This window comes from Capra hircus, chromosome 6, assembly GCF_001704415.2.
Source record: "Capra hircus breed San Clemente chromosome 6, ASM170441v1, whole genome shotgun sequence".
NCBI lineage: Eukaryota > Metazoa > Chordata > Mammalia > Artiodactyla > Bovidae > Capra > Capra hircus.
The window spans coordinates 12,694,831-12,716,483 of record NC_030813.1 but is presented as its reverse complement, the minus strand read 5'-3'; the positions used below and the strand labels follow the sequence as shown (position 1 = coordinate 12,716,483).

The 21,653-nt window shown below is 38.7% G+C and overlaps 1 protein-coding gene across 4 annotated transcripts in view; it reads left to right on the top strand.

The window, feature by feature from the left end:
* Positions 1-21,653, top strand: part of ANK2 (ankyrin 2) — a 574,309-nt gene that overhangs the window by 445,890 nt on the left and 106,766 nt on the right. For all 4 annotated transcript variants that reach the window (XM_018049206.1, XM_018049205.1, XM_018049207.1 and 1 more), the window contains 6 exons: positions 3,992-4,090; positions 5,134-5,331; positions 7,495-7,593; positions 7,755-7,853; positions 13,212-13,310; positions 20,192-20,389. In XM_018049206.1, the coding sequence (XP_017904695.1) occupies positions 3,992-4,090; positions 5,134-5,331; positions 7,495-7,593; positions 7,755-7,853; positions 13,212-13,310; positions 20,192-20,389 (792 nt within the window). The remainder of the gene's footprint in view (positions 1-3,991; positions 4,091-5,133; positions 5,332-7,494; positions 7,594-7,754; positions 7,854-13,211; positions 13,311-20,191; positions 20,390-21,653) is intronic.

The following is a 21,653-nucleotide window of genomic DNA, read 5'->3' as shown; positions in this document are numbered from 1 at the left end:
CTATGTCTGGAATCAGGAGGCCAATTCATGGTTTGTTTTTTCTTTTGTCCTTTAAAAATATATTTTAAAATTTAAAAATGTTGTATTTGTTTTTGACTATCTTTTTAGGTAATATAATAATGTGTCTATAGATGAATTTTAAATAATATAAATGTTATTCTGTAATATTATATGTAAAGACTTTGGGGCAATTTAAAAAATCATACCCACAATTTCTCACCACTTTCACCGCATTATGTCAGTCATTGAGACATTTTGCATCTCAGGGGCATTCTCATCATTGACTAGAATCTCATGTGAAACTCTAAGACATTTTCACCAGAGCCTTGGTTTACTAGTGTCTGAAAAACCTCATTTCATGTTAAAACAAATGTTATAGCTAGTTAAACATTTATTAAAGGCATTATTCTTTTTATTCTTAAACTTATTTTTATCTAAATGTGGAAATACTTCCTATAAGGATTATGGTTAAAATGTTGAAATATGTATTTCAATGCAAGCAATAAAAATATACAAAAAACATTAGAGGATGATAAATGAAAAACAATGCATCAGAAAAAGAGATCACCCTTGCTACTTATTATTAGAAGTAATAATTAAAGTAGTAGCAGTGGCTATAAGTTGTCATATGCACATGCTTTTCTAGGCACCCTGTTAAGTACTATGCTAATATCATCTTAATTCATCTTCCTAACAACTTACCAAATATTATTGTTCTCTTGTTGAGAAAATATGGTGGTTTCAATTGAGAAATGAGACTATCAATGTGAAAAATGAGTTTCAGAGGAGTTATATAACTTATCCAGGGACACACAGCTTAGTAATTAGCAGAGCTTATATTAACACATAGACTACATTGCTGGAAGAATAATCTAAGCTGACGAGCTTATATTAACACATAGACTACATTGCTGGAAGAATAATCTAAGCTGACAGGGAGGAGAGGAAAAGATAAGAGAAATGGTTGTAAGAAGCTAATGCTGTGGGTTCCTAGCCAGATACATGGTGTCCTTTTAAGGATTACAGACATCACGGTGTGATTTGAATGATTCCAGTGTGGTGGGGGGAAGAGAACACATGGAAGGGGCCTCTGAAGCGGGAGAAAAGGTGATCTTCAAATACAGTCTTAGGAATGTAAGTGAAAAAAAAAAAGGGTAATGAACAGGTAATAGCTCCTAAGAGTAAAAAGAGTTTAAAACATTCTTGAATATAAAACATCTCGATAAAGATTTGGGGCAGGGGATGAGACACTGTACTTTTTAGAATATATCCAAAATCTTCCCAGATTGATAATGTTGGGCAACTTGAATTTGATACAATTTACATATCATTTATACAGGCAGATAAATTACATCACTAAATTGTAATATTTATTAGTAGAACCTATTATTTAACCCTTACTGCTCCTTGATATTCTGGTGGGTTTATCAAGTATTCTCCATATTTTCCTATTATTCTGAGAGCATTTTGGAGGTTTCAAAATGATTATGCAATGAATATTTCATATAATCTTTAGAAAGCAATACTCTGCCTTTTCTAAAAGTGATTTAAAATAGCATCCCTTCATCTTTCTAACAAGGCTGTAAGTTAAACTGGGTAAGAAAAACCATCCTCATTCAACATATCGTGAAGCTGAGCCTCAGGCAGATTCACCCAGAGCCTCAGGCAGATTCACCCAGAATCTGGGTTGATCCGAGACACACACACACCCAGAGCTCAGTGGTTCCAGAGACCACTGGACATGCCGGACTGTGTGCGTCATGTCTTCATTCACTTCTTCATTTTCTTCATTACTTCTCAAGCTCTAGATCTCCATGAAGCCCCCACCAAGAATAGTTTTGATATATAAAGTTGCATCTAATTGCTGTTTCACTTATAATAGAGCAACCAGTGCTCCGTATGTCCACCACCAGTCACTGGTACCAGTGTACAAATGCGTCATCATGGTAATCACCTTGCCCACACAATTTTTCTTTTAAGTTCTTTTTGGCAAACTTTAAAATTAATTGGCATCTCAACTGCAGTAGTTTTTATATGTATATATATATATATATGTATATATATATATATATTTTTTTTTTGCAGAGAAGACAGTCTTTTCATGCTAATTCTCAGATACCCCAAAACTGCAGGGTCTATTTTGGTTGTTAGTATCTCAATACTGGCTGAATAGATTTAACAAAGCAAGGAATAGTTATCATTAAGGTCCTAGCCAAAATCAGAGGACACACTCAAATTTGATAATTTGACTAGAGATTATTCAAGGGCTTATTTACTCCATTGTAGCTGGACTGAAGGGGAGGCAACAGGGAAGGTGGCATATCCCTGGGGCTAGTTGCCCACAGGGCTCATTACCAACCCTAGGTCTGAAAGGTGAGAAGTAGAAGAGGTCACCTGCCCTTCAAAGGAGAGAGCTGTACACGGAAGGCTGCTTTGGTAGGAGTGCACACTTGGTTAAAGAGACGCTGCCAGACCCAGCAGACCCTTCAGGAAGTTGCTTCCGTGTCTTGCTGTGTATCCCATTGGCCAACCCCAGCCAGAAGCCAGGGGGCAGGGTAACCCACAGTGGAGAAGGGTAGAGCACAGATCTGGATAGCTAGCTTAGGCATCGCAGAATGTTGGACCAGGAAGAGTGTTGCAAACCAGATGAGTGATATTCATTAGGAGGAAAACATAACCCAGAGATAGCAGTCATTGAAGCAGAAACACAAAAGATAGGCCATTAAAATTCTGGATAAATCAGAAGCTTCTAAAGTCCTCTTAACTGCTTGTCATCCCTCATTTTCTCAAACACTGTATATCTTCTCAACCTCTCTTCCTGAGACAATCCTTTTTTTTTTTCCTTCCTTTAAATCTGAAATCACTAGTAAATTTATGTTCTCAGGGTTTTATTTTCTGTTTTGCTTCTTACCCATTGTTCTTATATCTTGTTTTATATATCTTATACCATATTTTCCATCTATTCTGCTCTTGGGCCATGTTACCCATAAAGCCCAAAAGACAGAGGGTACTTGGAGATTCAGTTCAGTTCAGTTGCTCAGTCGTGTCTGACTCTTTGCGACCCCGTCTGCAGCACGCCAGGTTTCCCTGTCCATCACCAACTCCTGAAGCTTGCTCAAACTCATGTCCATCGAGTCAATGATGCCATCCAACCATCTCATCCTCTGTCGTCCCCTTCTCCTCCTGCCTTCAATCTTTCCCAGCATCAGGGTCTTTTCCAATGAGTCAGTTCTTCACATCAGGTGGCCAAAGTATTGGAGATTGCCCTAGAGTTAAAAACTACCCGTGACATTATCAAGGTCAGAAAGTTTTATAAATAGCAAAACATACAGTTGTGTCATAATTTTGATAGTATTTTAATGCTATTTACTGATAATAAATTTAATCTTTGAAAAAAAATTATGTATTTTGTAAAATGATGAAAATATGAGCAGAAACCTTTAGAAGAAGGTGAAAAAAATTGACCCTTTTTTTTATAAGCCTCATGGAGCATTTCAGAAGAATTTATCAAAAGTGACCAATCAGGAGAGAAGATAGATGGACAAGTTAGATTAAGAAGAATTTTTAGGAGCTGTGTTAGAATAACCAGAATAAAAATAGAATCATCAAATATCATCTCTGGGGGTGGCTCCAGGCAAGTAGGACTTTGAAGTTCAACAAATGCAGCACACTTTGCTTCTCCATCTTCCTAAATATGCAAATTCATGACCAGCCACAGTTTCTTTCTTTTTTCTTTTTTCTTTTTTACGTTGAACCTCCACACATGGGATTTCTCTTTCTCTCCCTCTTTCTGCTTTGTCTTTGCCTTTCTCTTTCTCTCTATCAAGATCTCCCTATCTTGTTTTCTCTCTTAAGTTTTCTTCTCTGTCACTTAACTGATCTGAGTCACTGGGACTGAATTTAGGAAACCCTCTCTTCAAGATGGCAGTAGATCCAGTCTTTGTTGGTTTGTTTTAAGTGAACTCAGGCCTGTCTTTCATTCTTTTGGCAGGATGGGTTGACACCCCTTCATTGTGCTGCAAGAAGTGGTCATGACCAAGTGGTGGAGCTTCTGCTGGAGCGGGGCGCTCCCTTGCTGGCAAGGACGAAGGTGAGTTGTTACGAGGAAGACGGTGTCCAGCAAACCCTGTAATACATTTTTTGGTAATATCTATTCTTGAAATCAAAGCATCAGCTGAGCACATTCTAGTTCCTCAATAGTTGTGTTTGAGGAATGAGTTGTAGGTATCAAACTTTAAAAATTATTTTAAAAAGTACATGCATTGAGGTGTATTAAATGTGTCAGTTCAGTTGAATCGCTCAGTCATGTCCAACTCTTTGTAACCTCCCCTTTGTCCAACCACCTCCTTCTCTGTTTCAGTGAATACTCTCCAGAAGCCCAACTCCAGAAAAGTGTTTATTGTGCTGGTGCCATTAGGCAGGTGTTGAACTGTCCCTCATTCACCTTATGCCCTCACCTCTGTGCACCAGGAATTCCCTGGTTACTTGTACCACTTCCTAACATACTCATACACACTTGCTACATTTCACCCTGATTAAGTCCAACTCCCATTTTTGAGGCTGAATGGGGCTCTCTTTAACTTTGTAATCCCTGATGATCCCTGTGATCCCTGAGTCAGCCTGATGCTGCCTGACTACACACTGTATTTTCCCTGCCATCTGATTATTCTATACATTTTCATTTTCCTTCAAACTTCTTTGTGAAAAAAATTTTATTAGAGTATTGTTGATTTACAATGTTATGTTAATTTCAGGTGTGAGTGTTAGTTTCAGCAAAGTGAGTCAGTTATACATACACCCACTGGTTTTTAGATTCTTCTCCCATATAGGCCATTGCAGAGCATTGAGTAGAGTGCCTATGCTACACAATAGGTCCTTATTAACTATCTGTTTATTTTTAGGAGTGTGTATATATCAGCTTCCATCCCCCAATTTATCCCTCTTCCACCCTTATCCCTCCATAACCTTAAGTTTGTTGTCTGCATCTGTGATTCTGCTTCTGTTTTGTAAATAAGTTCATCTGTGCCCTTTTTCTAGATTCCACGTATAAGTGGTACCATATGATATGTCTTTCTCTCTCTTACATTACTCGGTATGACTAAAATGTGGGCCTGGTTTGGTTTCGATGTGCAGAATGGGCTGTCTCCACTTCACATGGCTGCGCAGGGAGACCACGTGGAATGCGTGAAGCACCTGCTCCAGCACAAGGCGCCTGTTGATGACGTCACGTTGGACTACTTGACGGCCCTCCACGTTGCTGCACACTGTGGCCACTACCGTGTAACCAAACTTCTTCTGGACAAGAGAGCCAACCCGAACGCCAGAGCCCTGGTAAACCTGGCCCAGTCCACATTAAATGAACACAGATTGACACCAGCAAACCCACATTGATTGATCAATGGTTGCAGACAGCAGCAGTGCATGGTTACAGATACGCAATTAATTCTAAATTTGTCACCTCCCACAAGTTGCCTACCTACTTCATGCCTTCACAGTTTGCTGTTAAACAATGGCAGGGATGGGTTTAAGAGAACACCCAGGTAACATTGCCATAATTAGCAAGTCATAGATAATATGAAACCTCTGGAGTGATAAGCATTTTTAAATGGAAAATCGGAGTTGCAAAATAGGCAGTTACAAAAATAAGTTCTATACACCTCTATATAGAGTCAGAATAAAATTGTAAAAAAAGCTAAACTTTATAACCTTTGGGGGAAAAATGTTTTAAAGTGAACAGATTTGACTGTGTAAGGTAATGTAAAATGTAAGCTGTAAAGAATTCACTCAGAGAGGTTCCTTATTGACCTGATTACTCAACCATAGACTAATAGAAAAGTGATGCTTGTCATCTTTTTACCTCAGGAAGCATTTTATATGAACTGTTTCAGCAGTTGCTCAAGAGAAATCTGCAAGTGGTTGTCCCTAGAGCACCTTCTGTTTCCCTCATGGTCTAATATTGAATAAGTCTCCTTGCTGCACTTATATCTTAACCATAATCATTGGAAATATTAGGAGTGTATTAATGTATGTCTCTTGTTTCCTAATTCTCTAACTAAAGGCAAATCCTTTTTTCTATTTGTTTATGTCAGTTAAATTAGTCTTCAGGCAATCAATATTTAAGAGAATGTATTAGAATTAGAAAATATTAGATCTTACTTTTATGAGGAATTTTCCATTGGAATCAACTTATTTATTGTTGCTTGGGAAACAACTATACTTTTTGGGTTATGTGCAATTACATGATGTTTGTTTTCTTATAAAGAAAAAAGTACTCATTTTTAACTGGATAGTGGCCAATAAGCTTGTAAGATATCATACTCTAATCATTGAAGATCTTTTAAGTGCTACATATACATGTGGTTATTTATATCTGGCTTGTTACATAGCTAATAGATGGGAAACTAGTTTTAAAATGTTGTGAATAATAATGTCATAGGTTAAAGAAAATTATATACTTTCCCGAGAACTGTTAATGTAGCAAAATATTTTCTGATAAAAAGTCCCTATTGGGACATGCGAAATTGTTAACTAGCAGAATGGATACAGCTGTTCTATATAGAGTCATCATTGTTCAAATAAAAATATAATACTTAAACATAACACATAAGGATTAAGCATGGGGTTAACAAATTTTTATGTAATTTCCCCCAATTCCTGCACATTATCCTAGTATGGAAAGTTAAAAAGTACCTTAAAGATTTCTCCACATTTCTTTGCTTTTAAGAGATATCTTCTTACAGTTATTTCAAAAATTCTTCATACTATTTTTGAAAATATTTCAGCACTTATTAATTTCTTTCTAAAACAAAATGTATCTTGATTGGCATGTTATAAAAATATTATATTAAAAATATAAGAAATATAACATGGCTATAAAGATATTATCAACATAAATAATGATTTCTGCTAACATGCAACAACTCCTCATAAAACATTTTAAATATAAACAGTATAACTTATGGCTATAAAAAATGATCAACACAAATAATGATTTCTGTTAATTTGTAACACCTGTTTCCTAAAAAAAATCGTAGCTAACCTGAAACATTTATTATAGAGGTAGTCATACATCTTAGATTTTCAAAATAAAACAGGTAATGATTTTTCGCTCTAAGAAATAGCCCATCATCAAAAAAAATGTATTCTTATCTTTGAAGCATCTTTAAGCCATTTCATAATCTGTCCTATTAGTATACTTTAAACCATTTTAGAACTAAACTATAATTATGTGTGTTTCTTCCATCTTAGAAGAATAGGCCCACGTCCCTTTTGTTTTCTCTGTAACCACACAACAATGCCATACCTGCCCCTCACATATGACACAAGCCGCCAGGAATACACCATCACTGTCTCTCTAACTCCAACAGCTACAGCATTTGAAGAAATGGTAACATTATGTGACGATGTAGCATTACTGCCTGTGGTGTGCCAGCATGGAGTTGTGTGAGACTCGTTTCTGCATGTTTTCAACTAACTTGATTGTCTTTTGCACAGAATGGTTTTACTCCACTGCACATTGCCTGCAAGAAAAACCGCATCAAAGTCATGGAACTGCTGGTGAAATATGGGGCTTCAATCCAAGCTATAACAGAGGTAGAAAAATGTTTCAGCTTGTCACGAAACATTCCTTGTCTTACTCCTTCTTCCCCTTCCTTCCACCCATCTTCTGTCCTCTCCGAGTCTGATTTATCTGAAGAAGCCCCAAGGCCCCCACCGGTGCAGAGGAGTAAAACTGCTGTCGCTTTGTTTCGCAGTCTGGCCTCACACCAATACATGTGGCTGCCTTCATGGGCCACTTGAACATTGTCCTCCTTCTGCTGCAGAACGGAGCCTCTCCAGATGTCACTAACATTGTGAGTATGGCTTGGGTCAGAATAACCACAGGAGAGCGAGCGAGAGGGCGTGTGCGGCTGTGTGTAGAAGGGTGTGTGTGTGCGATCAAAGCTCAGTGGCCGGCCGAGCTTTGGGAGGCACCCCTGTGATAACTTTATTGAAATAATTGCTAGGATGTCACTGAGGAGAACCTCTATAGGGTAAGAAATATTTCCCACAGGACATTGGAAGCTGTGGAGCAAGACTGTGTCAGCTTCCTGGTGCAGACGAATTGGCCACACATCTTAAATACACTTATTAAAACAAAATGTGTTTTAAGAGGTTCTCTGAAGGTGAATGAATTATTGGTTGGAATAAAAACTTTATGGCTCAATATACTTGTTTTGAGTGAATCATATCCAGGTAATTTTGGTTAAAATATTGAGTACCATAATTGGTTATATCAAATGATTAACCAGAAGTAGACCAAGAGTTGTTTTGGTTTTTTTTTTTAACTTAATATCAAATTCTCTCTCTTTAAATTACATAGATTTTCCATTTTCTAACCTTACTATGATTTTTCCTTTTGATTTGATTCTGTTTGCTGAAATAGTTATACTTTGCAACTTTTTCACATATCCTAAAGTCCATGTTGGTCTCCAGACAACTTTTGTTCTGCCAATAAATGCTGGATATTTCAGAATTCTTCTACATAATCTAAGTTAGGATTTTTATTTCCCATTTCTTATTTCTCTCATTTTCTTGGAGTCTGCCCAGTTAAACTTTAATCATTGAACGCAGATTTTCTTTTGAACAAGAGAACTTGCTCTGTACAAGGTGATGTCAAGTATTTGAAGCTCACCAGGACCCACTGAACCACTGAGAGGCTTTAAAAAGTATTCAACAGAAATAACTCCCCCAATACATGTTAGTGTTTATTATTAAAGTGAATCATGCTTTCAAAAGCAGTTGGTTTACTATGGCTATTAATTTTGGGTATCCCATTCCTTTTAGGTTGTAAAACAGAATGTTCAATTTCACTTTTATTCATATTCCCTCTCACTTTCTCATTTCCTTGTGTTTTACACACTGTTTCCATGCTGAAGATTCTGATGCGTGGACAAAATCCATATGAAGTAAATTCATTAGATTTTAAATATGATTTAGTACCTTTTCATAGTATTCACAATTGGAGTATAAAACCACTGAAGAATTGAAATCTAGTCTATATTTATAATTCCCCTACTTATACCTTATTGATCCTAAAGTAATACTGTATGCAAATTTTAATTTCTCCCTTAAAGATAAATTTCACAACATGCCAACTTGAGTTTAATTTATGGTCACTTCTTAGGACTTTAAAAGAAATCAACAGCATCATTTTTTGTGTTCAGAAATGACTGCCTCTCTTTTTTTAAATTGAGACCCGTACAATCCAGTACCTATTAAAAGAAGTTCTCTGAAAAAAAAAAAAGAAGTTCTCTGAGTACTTTCTCACTGTACTGTATTTTCCTTCTCTTCATTAAAATGCCTGCAGGATCTCAGGAGCAATGGGGATACTATGTTAATTACATTATCATGCTGTAATGCTATACTAATATAGATAAGTATAGTCCATGCAATGCTTGATTGAAACTCCCTATGTTAATCTTTCTGAGGGGAGACTTTTTGGAAAATCTTTTTGAGGGGAGATTTTTGCTAAATATTTTCTTAATCAAAGAAATCCACAAGAAATGGTTGTATGATTCTGTGGCACTCTTAATTTGGTTCTTAACTGACCAATTCAAAATTATTTGATGCTATGGATTTACTCCATATTGATATGCTCCATTCCACAAAAAACAAACAAACAAACAAACCTGTGTAGGCTGCATATAGATTTTCCAGTAAAAATAAATAGCAATTAAAGCAATAAAAATATTGACATCTTTAGGTTCTTAAATACTCCCAAATTTGGCAATTGCTATATTAAACTTTAACTTCCACCTGTTGGTCATTATAAAGTTCTTCATTCTTCATCTTCTCATTTGTCCATCCATACTCTTTTCCTTCAAATCCTTCAAAATAAATATTTGAGGGGCACCTGCCAATGTAATCCTCTCCTTGAACATGTTTCCTAGTTGCTTTTTGTTTGTTCATTTTAAGTTTTGTATGATGTGTCCTTCAGGGAACAGATACCATATAGATAGGATTGCCAGAAAAAATACAGTACTCCCAGTTAAATTTGAATTTCAGATAGACAACACATAATTGTTTTTAGTATACTCATTCCCCAGGCAATAGTCTAGACACACTTATGCTAAATTAATTATTCTTTGTCTGGAATTCAAATTTAGCCGGCCATCCTGTATTTTGATTTGGTAATTCTGGCAACCCAACATTTAGAGGAATCTAACTTTCTCTAGTAGTGGGATGCCTGTGAACTGATGTATTCTCAGAACGTGAGGCATAGCTACTGGATCCAGAATTCTTTGCAGGTTGATTAAGAAACCATGTGAACACTGGCTGCCTGCTTGCTGTGTCAGAGTTGGTCATTTCCTGACCCCAAAGTACCCCACCCTTGGAGCCTTTGTGTGTTGCCTGAAATCATGTTGCATTTTTGAATGCAATGCTGTCTGTTGTGCTTTGATGCTTTCCAACTGATGTAGCCAAAGTGGAAGTCAATGTAGCTGTCAGCAGAGTCGGTCTTAATGACTGGGAGGAGGCGCATGACATTTAGTACCTGCTTTGGACATGAGCATACTCATTCTCCTGCCAGTCTTGTTTTTGTCTCAAAATTCACTCCAAGTTTGAAGTGTGCCAACAACTCAGTCATGTGCAAATATTACTACTGCAAACTTCCCTTTCCAGAAAGCTCACAAATGTACTTTAAAACCTAGAAAGCTGAGCTGACAGTTGTGATACATCCATAATCCAAAGTACGCATTGACAAGCGTGGGAGTAAAAACCCCAGCACTCTGGGGGCTGTCCAGACTGCAGTGTGGGGGACACAGAGGTTTCTCTTCTTATGGTTAATCAGTGGGTTCATGGCTTAAGTTCACACTGCATATTATATTTAAGAATGTCCCCTAATCCTTAAGGTTAATTAGCTTAAGATAAGGAAAACAAGATCCTTGAATAAGATGAGGTACCCAGTAACTAAGAAATGGAAGTTACTGATTAAAACAATATATAACATCCTTCATTTCCTTATTTATACTTACGTATAAACAAGGATAACATAAAGCTAAATGAATAAGGACAATTTACGATAAAAGTAAATTATCCAAAAGTCATTAAATAAGAATTGAACGCGGCCATTGTTTTAAAGCAGACAGACGATTTGCGTGTATATGTGTGTAACTTTTCTTTGAATATAATGTTTAATATTTTAGGGTTTATATCTTACTTATCAATTTCAAATGTGTAAAAACTATAAAAAAAAACTTATTTTAAGTACAAATAAAGATATTGAAAATACTAAGATTAATACTGGAAACACTACCTTTTGAAAACCAACCCTTACTGATAAAATTTGGCTTGTAAAGGAAACATATAAAATTCATCATTAAGTAGGTACTCCTGAGACCGCTTTGATTTAACTTCTTTTAAGAAAACTTATTTTTGTCTTCATTTCTTCCAAAATTGGTAAAATTGCCATATTATTATAGGACTCTGAATAAAAAATTTGAGGGTTTTTTTTTTCCCCCTAAATCAGAAGATCTTGCTTCATCTATTTAGGGACAGGTTTTAAGTGATATAGAAAAGTTAGAAATTGCGGTTGGCTAAAGAGGAAAAATCTTCCCATGCATCCAAAGGGTAGAAACAAATACAGCTATTCTGATAATGTTATTTGATGTGATAACATACTCCGATACATTTACAAAAGTCAAAAAAGAGCATCAGAAAATAAGGCCATTAGAGGATAAATGAATCACCAACAAAAAGAAAATCAGAGTTAGACATCCAATTCAGTGCTTTTAAATTCAGATCATTGGAAATGAATTTCTTATAATTTCATAAGGAGTGGAACACTGAACACTAGCAAAAAATGAACTGTGAGCTAAGTACCAAACTAAAGTTTGTCTTAAATCTTCTTGGTCTAAGTGTTTGCTGTGCAAAGAATCAGAAGACATTATTCAACGGGATTTGTCAGGTGTTATCCAATTACCTCAACCAACTTTGAAATCAATTTAGTCTATTTGGAACGGTTTACTTTACCAGGTTGAAGTCAACCTTTTCTAGTATAGTTGTGGTGACAAAAATAACTTTTATTCTAGAATCTTATTCTTTTGTAATTGTAAAATTGTTTAACAGAATGAACCCCTGCTTTCTTTAGAACTACTGTGGTTTTAGTAGTAGATTGGAAAAAAAGAAAATCTCTCTCTTAGAGGCAGTAATTAACAGGCTTCCTAATGAGAAAACTCTCTTATGTCTAACCATCACCCTTCATGCTGCAGGGCACGCTGCCTTTTCCTGATAGGTGTGTCTTCCTTGATGTAGCATGGAGATGCTTAAGGAGAGACCTGAAGCTCAGTGCTGCCCACCTCAACCTATGGCATTGTTAACATTGCTGTACTCACTTCTGAGTGGTTCTATCAAATAACTGTCTGTAATTCAACATGCTCATCAGTGATAAGCAGGGACCTCCTGGGCAAATCAGATTTCTCATAGGAACTGTCTTTGGTCTCATTAACAGCAAGACAAATGTGAAATAATAGCTTATTTCAGAAGTAAATGTTGAATTCTGGGAAGGAATGGCTTCCGTATGGTGCAGTTGCTGCGATTTTAGGTGTTGACTTGATCTTCAGCCTCTGGAGTTTCGCATTAGTAATAACAGGATGAAGTCGTAATCAATAGGCAAGTGTGACAGATTTAGATAAAAGATGGATAAAAGATGACTTCATGTCACCAAAGACAGTTTAGTTTATGTTGGTTACAAAGTCAAACCTCAGGGTATCGTGGATGTTTGGGTAAGTTCACTAGCTTTTTTAAGGAGTGAAGTGAAGTGAAGTCGCTCAGTCGTGTCCGACTCTTTGCGACCCCATGGACTGTAGCCTACCGGGCTCCACCGTCCATGGGATTTTCCAGGCAAGAGTACTGGAGTGGGTTGCCATTTCCTTCTCCAGGGTATATTCCTGACCCAGGGATCGAACCTGGGTCTTCCGCATTGTAGGCAGACGCTTTACCATCTGAGCCAGAAAAATACTTATATAAACATTTGTTCTATCCTTATGAAGATGGAGAAGATACCTAACTGTGTTTTTCCAGACTGGAGAATTATGAAGTAATTGTGCCTTTACCTAGATTTCTTACACCTTTGGATATAATGCTATCTTTCACAAAAAGGCACATGTTTATCGTGTGCCATCCAGAGTGATGGGTTTGCTTAAGATTCAGTGATCTCTGTTTCCTGGCAGCGCGGGGAGACGGCCCTGCACATGGCGGCCCGTGCAGGACAGGTGGAAGTGGTCCGATGCCTCCTGAGGAACGGTGCCCTCGTCGATGCCAGAGCCAGGGTAGGTGCTGGTGCTTGGGGCTTGCCGCTGTTACGCGCATGACTTCCATCTCCAAGGGATGCTGCTGTCCTTCATCTCCTGATGTGGAAATGCCAAGGACTGTAGGTGAACGCATCAATTCAGCAACAGTTTTGCAGGCAGAAACGAAATGGTACAGTGAATATACACAATGGAAAATACACTCCAATTTTAGAAACGTTAACATTTGAAAAAAATATACAGTATATAAGGAATTTGGCATTAAGTAACATCTTAATGAGTTTTTTAACCTATGAAAGCACTTCCACAAATATCTTCATTTTCATGAGCTTTAATATTTTTATCTATATTATAAAGATACTTACATAATAGTTATTTCTTACCACCAAAGCTGATCAACTTTCCATAGACATTTCTTACTCGTTACTGAGAAACAAATCATGTTCAACGTTTTCATGCTTCCCCTTCGTCTGCTTTACTCTCCTCCTTTTTGTAATGAGTTCCACTCTTCTTCTCACTCTGATTTTCCATGTTTAGACGTTTCTGCCCTTCCACTCTTCCAGAATACGGGAGATTGTGTGATTGGCTTCCTCCACTTCTAATTCCCCCACAACTTGATTTTTTTCCCTCTTCTTTTAAAAAAAGTTTTGCTTCCCTGTTGCTTTTTTTCACTTTCTTCCTTTACACTGAATATTTTAGCAAGATCTTCTGTTTCCTTTTCCACGCTGTTCTGTTAACTTCTGCACTAGCATCTTTCGGATTCTCGTAGAAGATGTAAATACTTTTTCTCTCCTTGTTCAATATCTAAGCTAGAGCTCACTTCAGCATGACTCCCACCATTGTGAGTCCATTTCAGAAACATTAGTGTACCGGAATGAACGCATTCTACTGGAGTCATACAAATTGTCATTTTAGGCAAGTCATTTCACTTCTGGGTCTTTATGCTTAAAATGTAAGGTTGGCCTTAGAAACCTTGAAACTCCTCTAGACTTCCTTAACATTCTCTGACTCTGTGGATGTTGCAGCATTTTTTCTGCAGGCCTTCATGCAGAATGCAGTGATGCATGGGCAGCCTTGACATTACTGTTGTGTGTTTAGATTTTATCCACCTTTCTATCCACCGTACAAGTAGCGTAACTTACATTCTTTGGTAATCATTATTATTATTTTATGCTCTTATGGATCAAGTGTTTTGTTATTCAGTCTCTATTCTTCCCTGCCTTGGCATTTTTCTTGGTTCCCTCTCCCCTCCCTGACCCTTAAAGACTATTTTTTAAAAGCAGTGTTAGTTTCACAGCAAAATTGAGAGGAAGGTTCATAGATTTCCAAAAGGCACCTGACCCCATAATCTCCAGATTATCAGCATTCCCCGCTGGAGTGGAACACTGATTATGAACGATGAACCTACATTGATACACCGTGATACCCTCAAGCCCATAGTTTACACAAGGGTTCACCCTAGGTGTTGTACATTCTCTGGGTTTGGACAAATGTATAATGACATGTATCCATCCTTAAGGCATCAAACAGAGTAGTTTCACTGGCCTAAAATCCTCTGTGCTCTACCTATTCTCACTTCCTTTTAAGTTTGCCTGGCAATTCAGCTCTTAGGAAAAAATTATGGTCAGTCAATGCCCTCTGAGTACTATGAACTTCACTAAGTTTACCAGAAATTGTGGTAGTGTTCTGGTAAGTATTTTATAATCCGTGCTTAATCATAAAAGGCCTTCACATTTATCTCTTTTAATATGAAATGAAGTGAAAGTGAAAGTTACTCAGTTACGTCTGACTCTTTGCGACCCTTTGCGACCACGGAATTCTCCAGGCCAGAATACTGGAGTGGCTAGCCTATCCCTTCTCCAGTGGATCTTCCTGACCCAGGAATTGAACCAGGGTCTCCTGCATTGCAGGTGGATTCTTTACCAACTGAGCTATCAGGGAAGCCCTCTCTCTTAATATGAAACTACCTAATAGTTTGAGTCAAATTCCCACATGCATGCACTTCTGAAAACTCCCTCTCTTAACCTAATACCATTGTGCTAAAATTCACTGTCTTACAAAGGGGAGATAGTAAAGTTTTACCCGGTTACCACACTGATCTGTGTGCTTGCCCCACCCCCGGCCCAGGTTCTTTCTCAGCCAGCATCTGCCATGGATGGATGTAACTAGGGGCGCTGCTAGGACCTGCGCTTCTGGGAGCTTTCTAGCTTTAAGTGCCCACGTTCTGTTGGCACAATATGGGGGTCTGGCATTTTCTTTAGGGATTGAGCAATCACAGGGCTCCTAATTTAAACTCACTTGAAACTTAATGAAGATTTTAGTTAGCTGCCAGCAGATATGGTTCCTGGGGATCTTGTTAGCTAGAAACTAGTAGCGGAAATTTTATCAAACATTTAAACCCGGTCCCAGCCATTGCTTTTTTGTCATTTTGGTAAAAGGGGTTGGGGCTCAGAAAGTCTCCCTGACTTTTCAAGCTAGTAGTGATGGTAAGGCTGAGCCCGTATCTGCCTGGATCAGGCTGTATCACAGTCAGTGATGCTTTATGATGAGAGAATTGCTGCCCCTCATACTGTCGATGGTGACTGCAGCCAAGAAATTAAAAGATGCTTGCTCCTTGGAAGAAAAGCTTTGACCAACCTAGACAGCATATTAAAAAGCAGAGATATTACTTCGCTAACAAACGTCCATCTAGGCAAAGCTATGGTTTTTCCAGTGGTCTTGTATGGATGTGAGAGTTGGACTATAAAGAAAGCTGAGGGCTGAAGAATTGATGCTTTTGAACTGTGGTGTTGGAAAAGACTCTTGAGAGTCCCTTGGACTGCCAGGAGATCCAGCCAGTCCATCCTAAAGGAAATCAGTCCTGAATATTCACTGGAAGGACTGATGTTGAAGCTGACACTCCAATACTTTGCCCACCTGATGTGAAGCACTGACTCATTGGAAAAGACCCTGATGCTGGGGAGGATAGAGGGCAGGAGGAGAAGGGGACGACAGAGAATGAGATGGTTGGATGGCCTCACCGACTTGATGGACATGAGTCTGAGCAAGCTCTGGGAGTTGGTGATGGACAGGGAAGCCTGGCGTGCTGCAGTCCACGGGGTCCAAAGAGTCGGACACGACTGAACGACTGAACTGATAGTTGGAGGAGACCGAGAAGGTCAAGACACACAGTTTTTCTTGAATATCATCTTCTGTGCTTTCCCAGTTCTTTGTTTTGGATTGAATTAGCTTTAACTGGGGGTGGCAAATTAAACCTTTGTTATTCAACAGGGAAACAACAACCCGCACATTCAGAAGTCTTAGAATCTCTGATTTCAGGTGGAAAAAATTTCTTATTGAATCTGTATGTTCTTTCCTTTTCAATTTTCAGATAGGATTGTACCAAAAATTAAAGAAATTAGGCAAGAAAGCTTATTTCTTAACTTTAAAAATAAACAAAAAACAAGTACCTTAATGCTCTATGGTCTAAGAACCAAGAGACACTGATAATTTAGCCAGTTACTCAGTCACCACTAGTCAAGGTTTGTCGCTTCCCAGCTATGGAAGGGGTTATCATTGCCTCAACTCTCTCCCTTGCTCACTGAAAACACATGTTAGAGCGTGTCACGTGCAATACCCACCTCTATCAAAATCTGCTGGGCAGAAGTCCAAGAAAGGACACCCAGAAATGACAGATGTTCATGATTGCTATCCTCAAGTTCTTTGGTCTTTTGATTGTTGCTGTTGTTTTTGCTCTCCATTTATTTGGGTAGTTGTTAATTCTCTTCACTCGTCTCTTATCTCCTCTATATTTCAGAGAAAGTTGTATCTTTTATTTTTTATTTTTATTTTTTACTGTTTTTTTTTTTTAATTTTAAAATCTTTAATTCTTACATGCGTTCCCAAACATGAACCTCCCTCCCACCTCCCTCCCCATAACATCTCTCTGGGTCATCCCCATGCACCAGCTCCAAGCATGCTGTATCCTGCATCAGACATAGACTGGCGATTCAATTCTTACATGATAGTATACATGTTAGAATGTCATTCTCCCAAATCATCCCACCCTCTCCCTCTCCCTCTGAGTCCAAAAGTCCATTATACACATCTGTGTCTCTTTCCCTGTCTTGCATACTGGGTCGTCATTGCCATCTTCCTAAATTCCATATATTAGTGTTAGTAAGAAGACATACGGATGGCTAACAAACACATGAAAAGATGCTCAACATCACTCATTATTAGAGAAATGCAAATCAAAACCACAATGAGGTACCACTTCACACCAGTCAGAATGGCTGCGATCCAAAAATCTGCAAGCAATAAATGCTGGAGAGGGTGTGGAGAAAAGGGAACCCTCCTACACTGTTGGTGGGAATGCAAACTAGTACAGCCACTATGGAGAACAGTGTGGAGATTCCTTAAAAAATTGCAAATAGAACTACTGTATGACCCAGCAATCCCACTGCTGGGCATACACACCGAGGAAACCAGAATTGAAAGAGACACATGTACCCCAATGTTCATCGCAGCACTGTTTATAATAGCCAGGACATGGAAACAACCTAGATGTCCATCAGCAGATGAATGGATAAGAAAGCTGTGGTACATATACACAATGGAGTATTACTCAGCCGTTAAAAAGAATTCATTTGAATCAGTTCTGATGAGATGGATGAAACTGGAGCCGATTATACAGAGTGAAAGTTGTATCTTTTAAAGTGTTGTCAGTTTCCTTTTCTATCGAGAATCCCCCATTGTCCTATTAGTTTTCTTATATGTGTGCTAAGTTGCTCAGTCATGTCCAACTCTTTGCGAACCTTTGGACTGTAACCCACCAGGATCCTCTCTCCGTGGGATTTTCCAGGCAAGAATACTGGAGTGGGTTGCCATGCCCTCCTGCAGGAGATCTTCCCAGCCCAGGGATCGAACCCGTGTCTCTTATGTCTCCAGTATTGGCAGGCAGGTTCTTTACCACTGGTGCCACCTGGGAAGCCCATTAGTTTTCTTAGTGGCCGTCATATTGTCTCTGTAGAATGAATAGACAAAGAAATGTCTTTAGAATCCATTGCCTGAGTTCACGTTCTGTTTTAATAACTGAGTGACCTTGGACAGTCCTGGAGAACTCATTTAATTCCTCTGGAAAAGACCGACTAATACATCCTACACCTTCCTTTGAGGTCTGTTATAAGCATAGGACTTGTCGAGTACATGAAAGACGTTTAGAAAGTGCAAATTTTTCTAAAATCCCAGTTCTATATAATTCAGTTCAGTTCAGTCCCTCAGTCGTGTCTGACTTTGTGACCCCATGAATCGCAGCACGCCAGGCCTCCCTGTCCATCACCAACTGCCGGAGTTCACTCAGACTCACGTCCATCGAGTCAATGATGCCATCCAGCCATCTCATCCTCTGTCGTCCCCTTCTCCTCCTGCCCTCCATCCCTCCCAGCATCAGAGTCTTTTCCAATGAGTCAACTCTTCCCATGAGGCGGCCAAAGTACTGGAGTTTCAGCTTTAGTATCATTCCTTCCAAAGAAATCCCAGGGCTGATCTCCTTTAGGATGGACTGGTTGGATCTCCTTGCAGTTCAAGGGACTCTCAAGAGTCTTCTCCAACACCACAGTTCAAACGCATCAATTCTTCGGCACTCAGCCTTCTTCACAGTCCAACTCTCACATCCATACATGACCACAGGAAAAACCATAGCCTTGACTAGACGGACCTTTGTTGGCAAAGTAATGTCTCTGCTTTTGAATATGCTATCTAGGTTGGTCATAACTTGTCTTCCAAGGAGTAAGCATCTTTTAATTTCATGGCTGCGGTCACCATATGCTGTGATTTTGGAGCCCCCCCAAAATAAAGTCTGACGATTACTGTTTATTATTTTGTTCTTACCATCCTGGAATGCATATAGGCTATTTCATCTCTTCTTTTCACTCCCTCTTAATACTTCTTTTCTTATAACTTTAAGGTACTGTGTTTTTTGAATAGTTCTTCCCCACTCTATCTTCTCTATTCATTCTTAGCCCTGGAAGCTGGCCCAGCTTTTCCTCCTTCACCTTTGTTAGGACATGCCCTTGGGCAGATGAGAGATATACCTCTTTTCATCACTAAGGTTACCCACAATTTTCTTTTTATAAGAGAATAGTTTGACCTGGTTTTCTGAACACTGAAAACGTTTTCCTGACCACACATTAGAGTCAGGTGTTTTCTTGAGCCTCCTTGAATGTGTCCTTCCTGTCTCTTATACTAGCTGTATCCTCTCCCTTTTTTAAATGAAAAGCACTTGGCAAATTAACCCCATTATCTTAACCCCATTATCTTCTTGCCAGACTTCCATTTGATCTTTGAAGTCCTGGATGCAAGTCCCAGACCTGTCTGCTACGTTTCCTGGAATGACATCTTTTAAAATTAGATTACGATATCTTCTTTATCCACAGTCTCTCCTTGAAGAAAATAACCAGCATGAGTATCCTTGGCTTGCTAAGTGGAATAATAACATTTTCCCAGCATCCTTTGTTCTTTTTCTCTTGATACAGTTCCCAGAATACTGTCTCTCGGTGAAAGCTTTTGGATGAGAATCTAGGTCTTAGGACTTCTGGACTAGATTTCTTTCTTATTCAGAGCCATAAGCTGGTTTATATTTAAACATCAGTGAGGGCTGAAGCCTTAATGAGTTGAGAAGCATTTTGGCATGTACAGAAAACAATGACCAAGTTCATGGAAATATCTACTTTTAAAAAATCTGAGGAAGAGTTTGTCATTCTGTAATAAGATATAAGTTGTGGTCAGAGTTGAAATAATTTCCTCTGGGGTAGAGGTTCCTAGAGATTCCAAGGAGACATCATGAAACATCTGGGTGAAACGCATTGTTGGTAAAGTTCGGTGTGTCCTGGCACTAACTTTTTCCTTGACTTGAGTTGTAGGAGGAACAGACGCCTTTGCATATTGCCTCCCGCCTGGGTAAGACGGAAATTGTTCAGCTGCTTCTGCAACATATGGCTCACCCAGATGCGGCCACTACAAATGGGTACACGCCGCTGCACATCTCTGCCAGGGAAGGGCAGGTGGACGTGGCCTCGGTCCTCCTGGAAGCAGGGGCAGCCCACTCCTTGGCAACCAAGGTGAGAAGAGTGGCTTCCTGCCGACGTGGACCAGGAGCAGCCCTGAGTCCCAGAGGCAGTGAGGGCGGGGCTCCTGTCAGCCTCCCACTCACTTCTTTCTCTTTGCATGTTTTAGATTCATTTTCCAGATGACCAAGGGGGATTGTGAGATTACGTATAGTGTCTTCAATAAAGAGGGCTGGATTTTCTTCTTCTAATTTAATGCCAGTGTTATTTCTAGAACTGTATTATTATTATTGTTGTTTTGGCCAGGCTGTCTGGCTTGTGGGATCTTAGTTCCCTGACCAGCAATCAAACCTGGGCTCCCTGCAGTGGGAATGTGGGGTCCTAACCACTGGACTGCCAGGGAATCCCCCCTAGAACTTTAATTAAGATGATTTCCATAAAGCAGGGGCTACATTCTCTTCACTTTCCAAGGTAAAATCTGTTAATATATTGCCACAAGGAAAAAAAATACTATTCCCAATAGCATTGAGCTAGTATTACTAGTGAGGAAAAGAACATTGCATTAGATTGGCAGTACTGTATTTGTTCAGAGTTAAGAGTTTGTTAAGAGTACCACCTAGAAGTTCACTTTACTTAATCTTGCATTTTCCCAACCTTGGTATCAGCTATCACGCCTTTTCTGGTTTCTACTTAACCAGCTCACAGTGGTTCAACAGTGGAGTAAACAGAAGTGGGCTGCAGAATCATACTTTATTAGTCACTATTGTCTAATATAAAATTAGAAAATTTAAATCTAATTCTAATCTAATTAGAAAATTAGATTTTCTAAAGAAAATCTATATCACAGAATTTTAGTTATGTTCAAAGTTTAATGCTAGGGCAGACAATTTTTTTTCCACTTGACGCATTCTATTTGAGATCCACTATTTGAATGTGACTTAGAATGAAAAATGAACACAATTTACTGGAGCAAAAGAAATGAACTAGTCCAGAAGAGGAGAATGAGCCATGTTACAGCCTACAACAACTGAATTGTTTGCAGGGCAAAATAATTCCGACAAGTCCAACAGTGATTCAGATTATTAAAGAGATACCTCCAATTTGCTCATAATAAATAGACATAAATACTACATCTAAGAGAGAGGGAAGTTTTCAAGTATAAACTGAAGTATTGTCCTCTTAGCAGTAGAAGCAGTCCATTATCTGTTATGAATTTGATCCTTGAACACTGAGGAGGTTAAGGGCACCCACGCTTCATGCAGTTGAAAATATTCATATAGCTTGCAGTCTGCCCTCGCATCCGCACTTCCTCTGTATC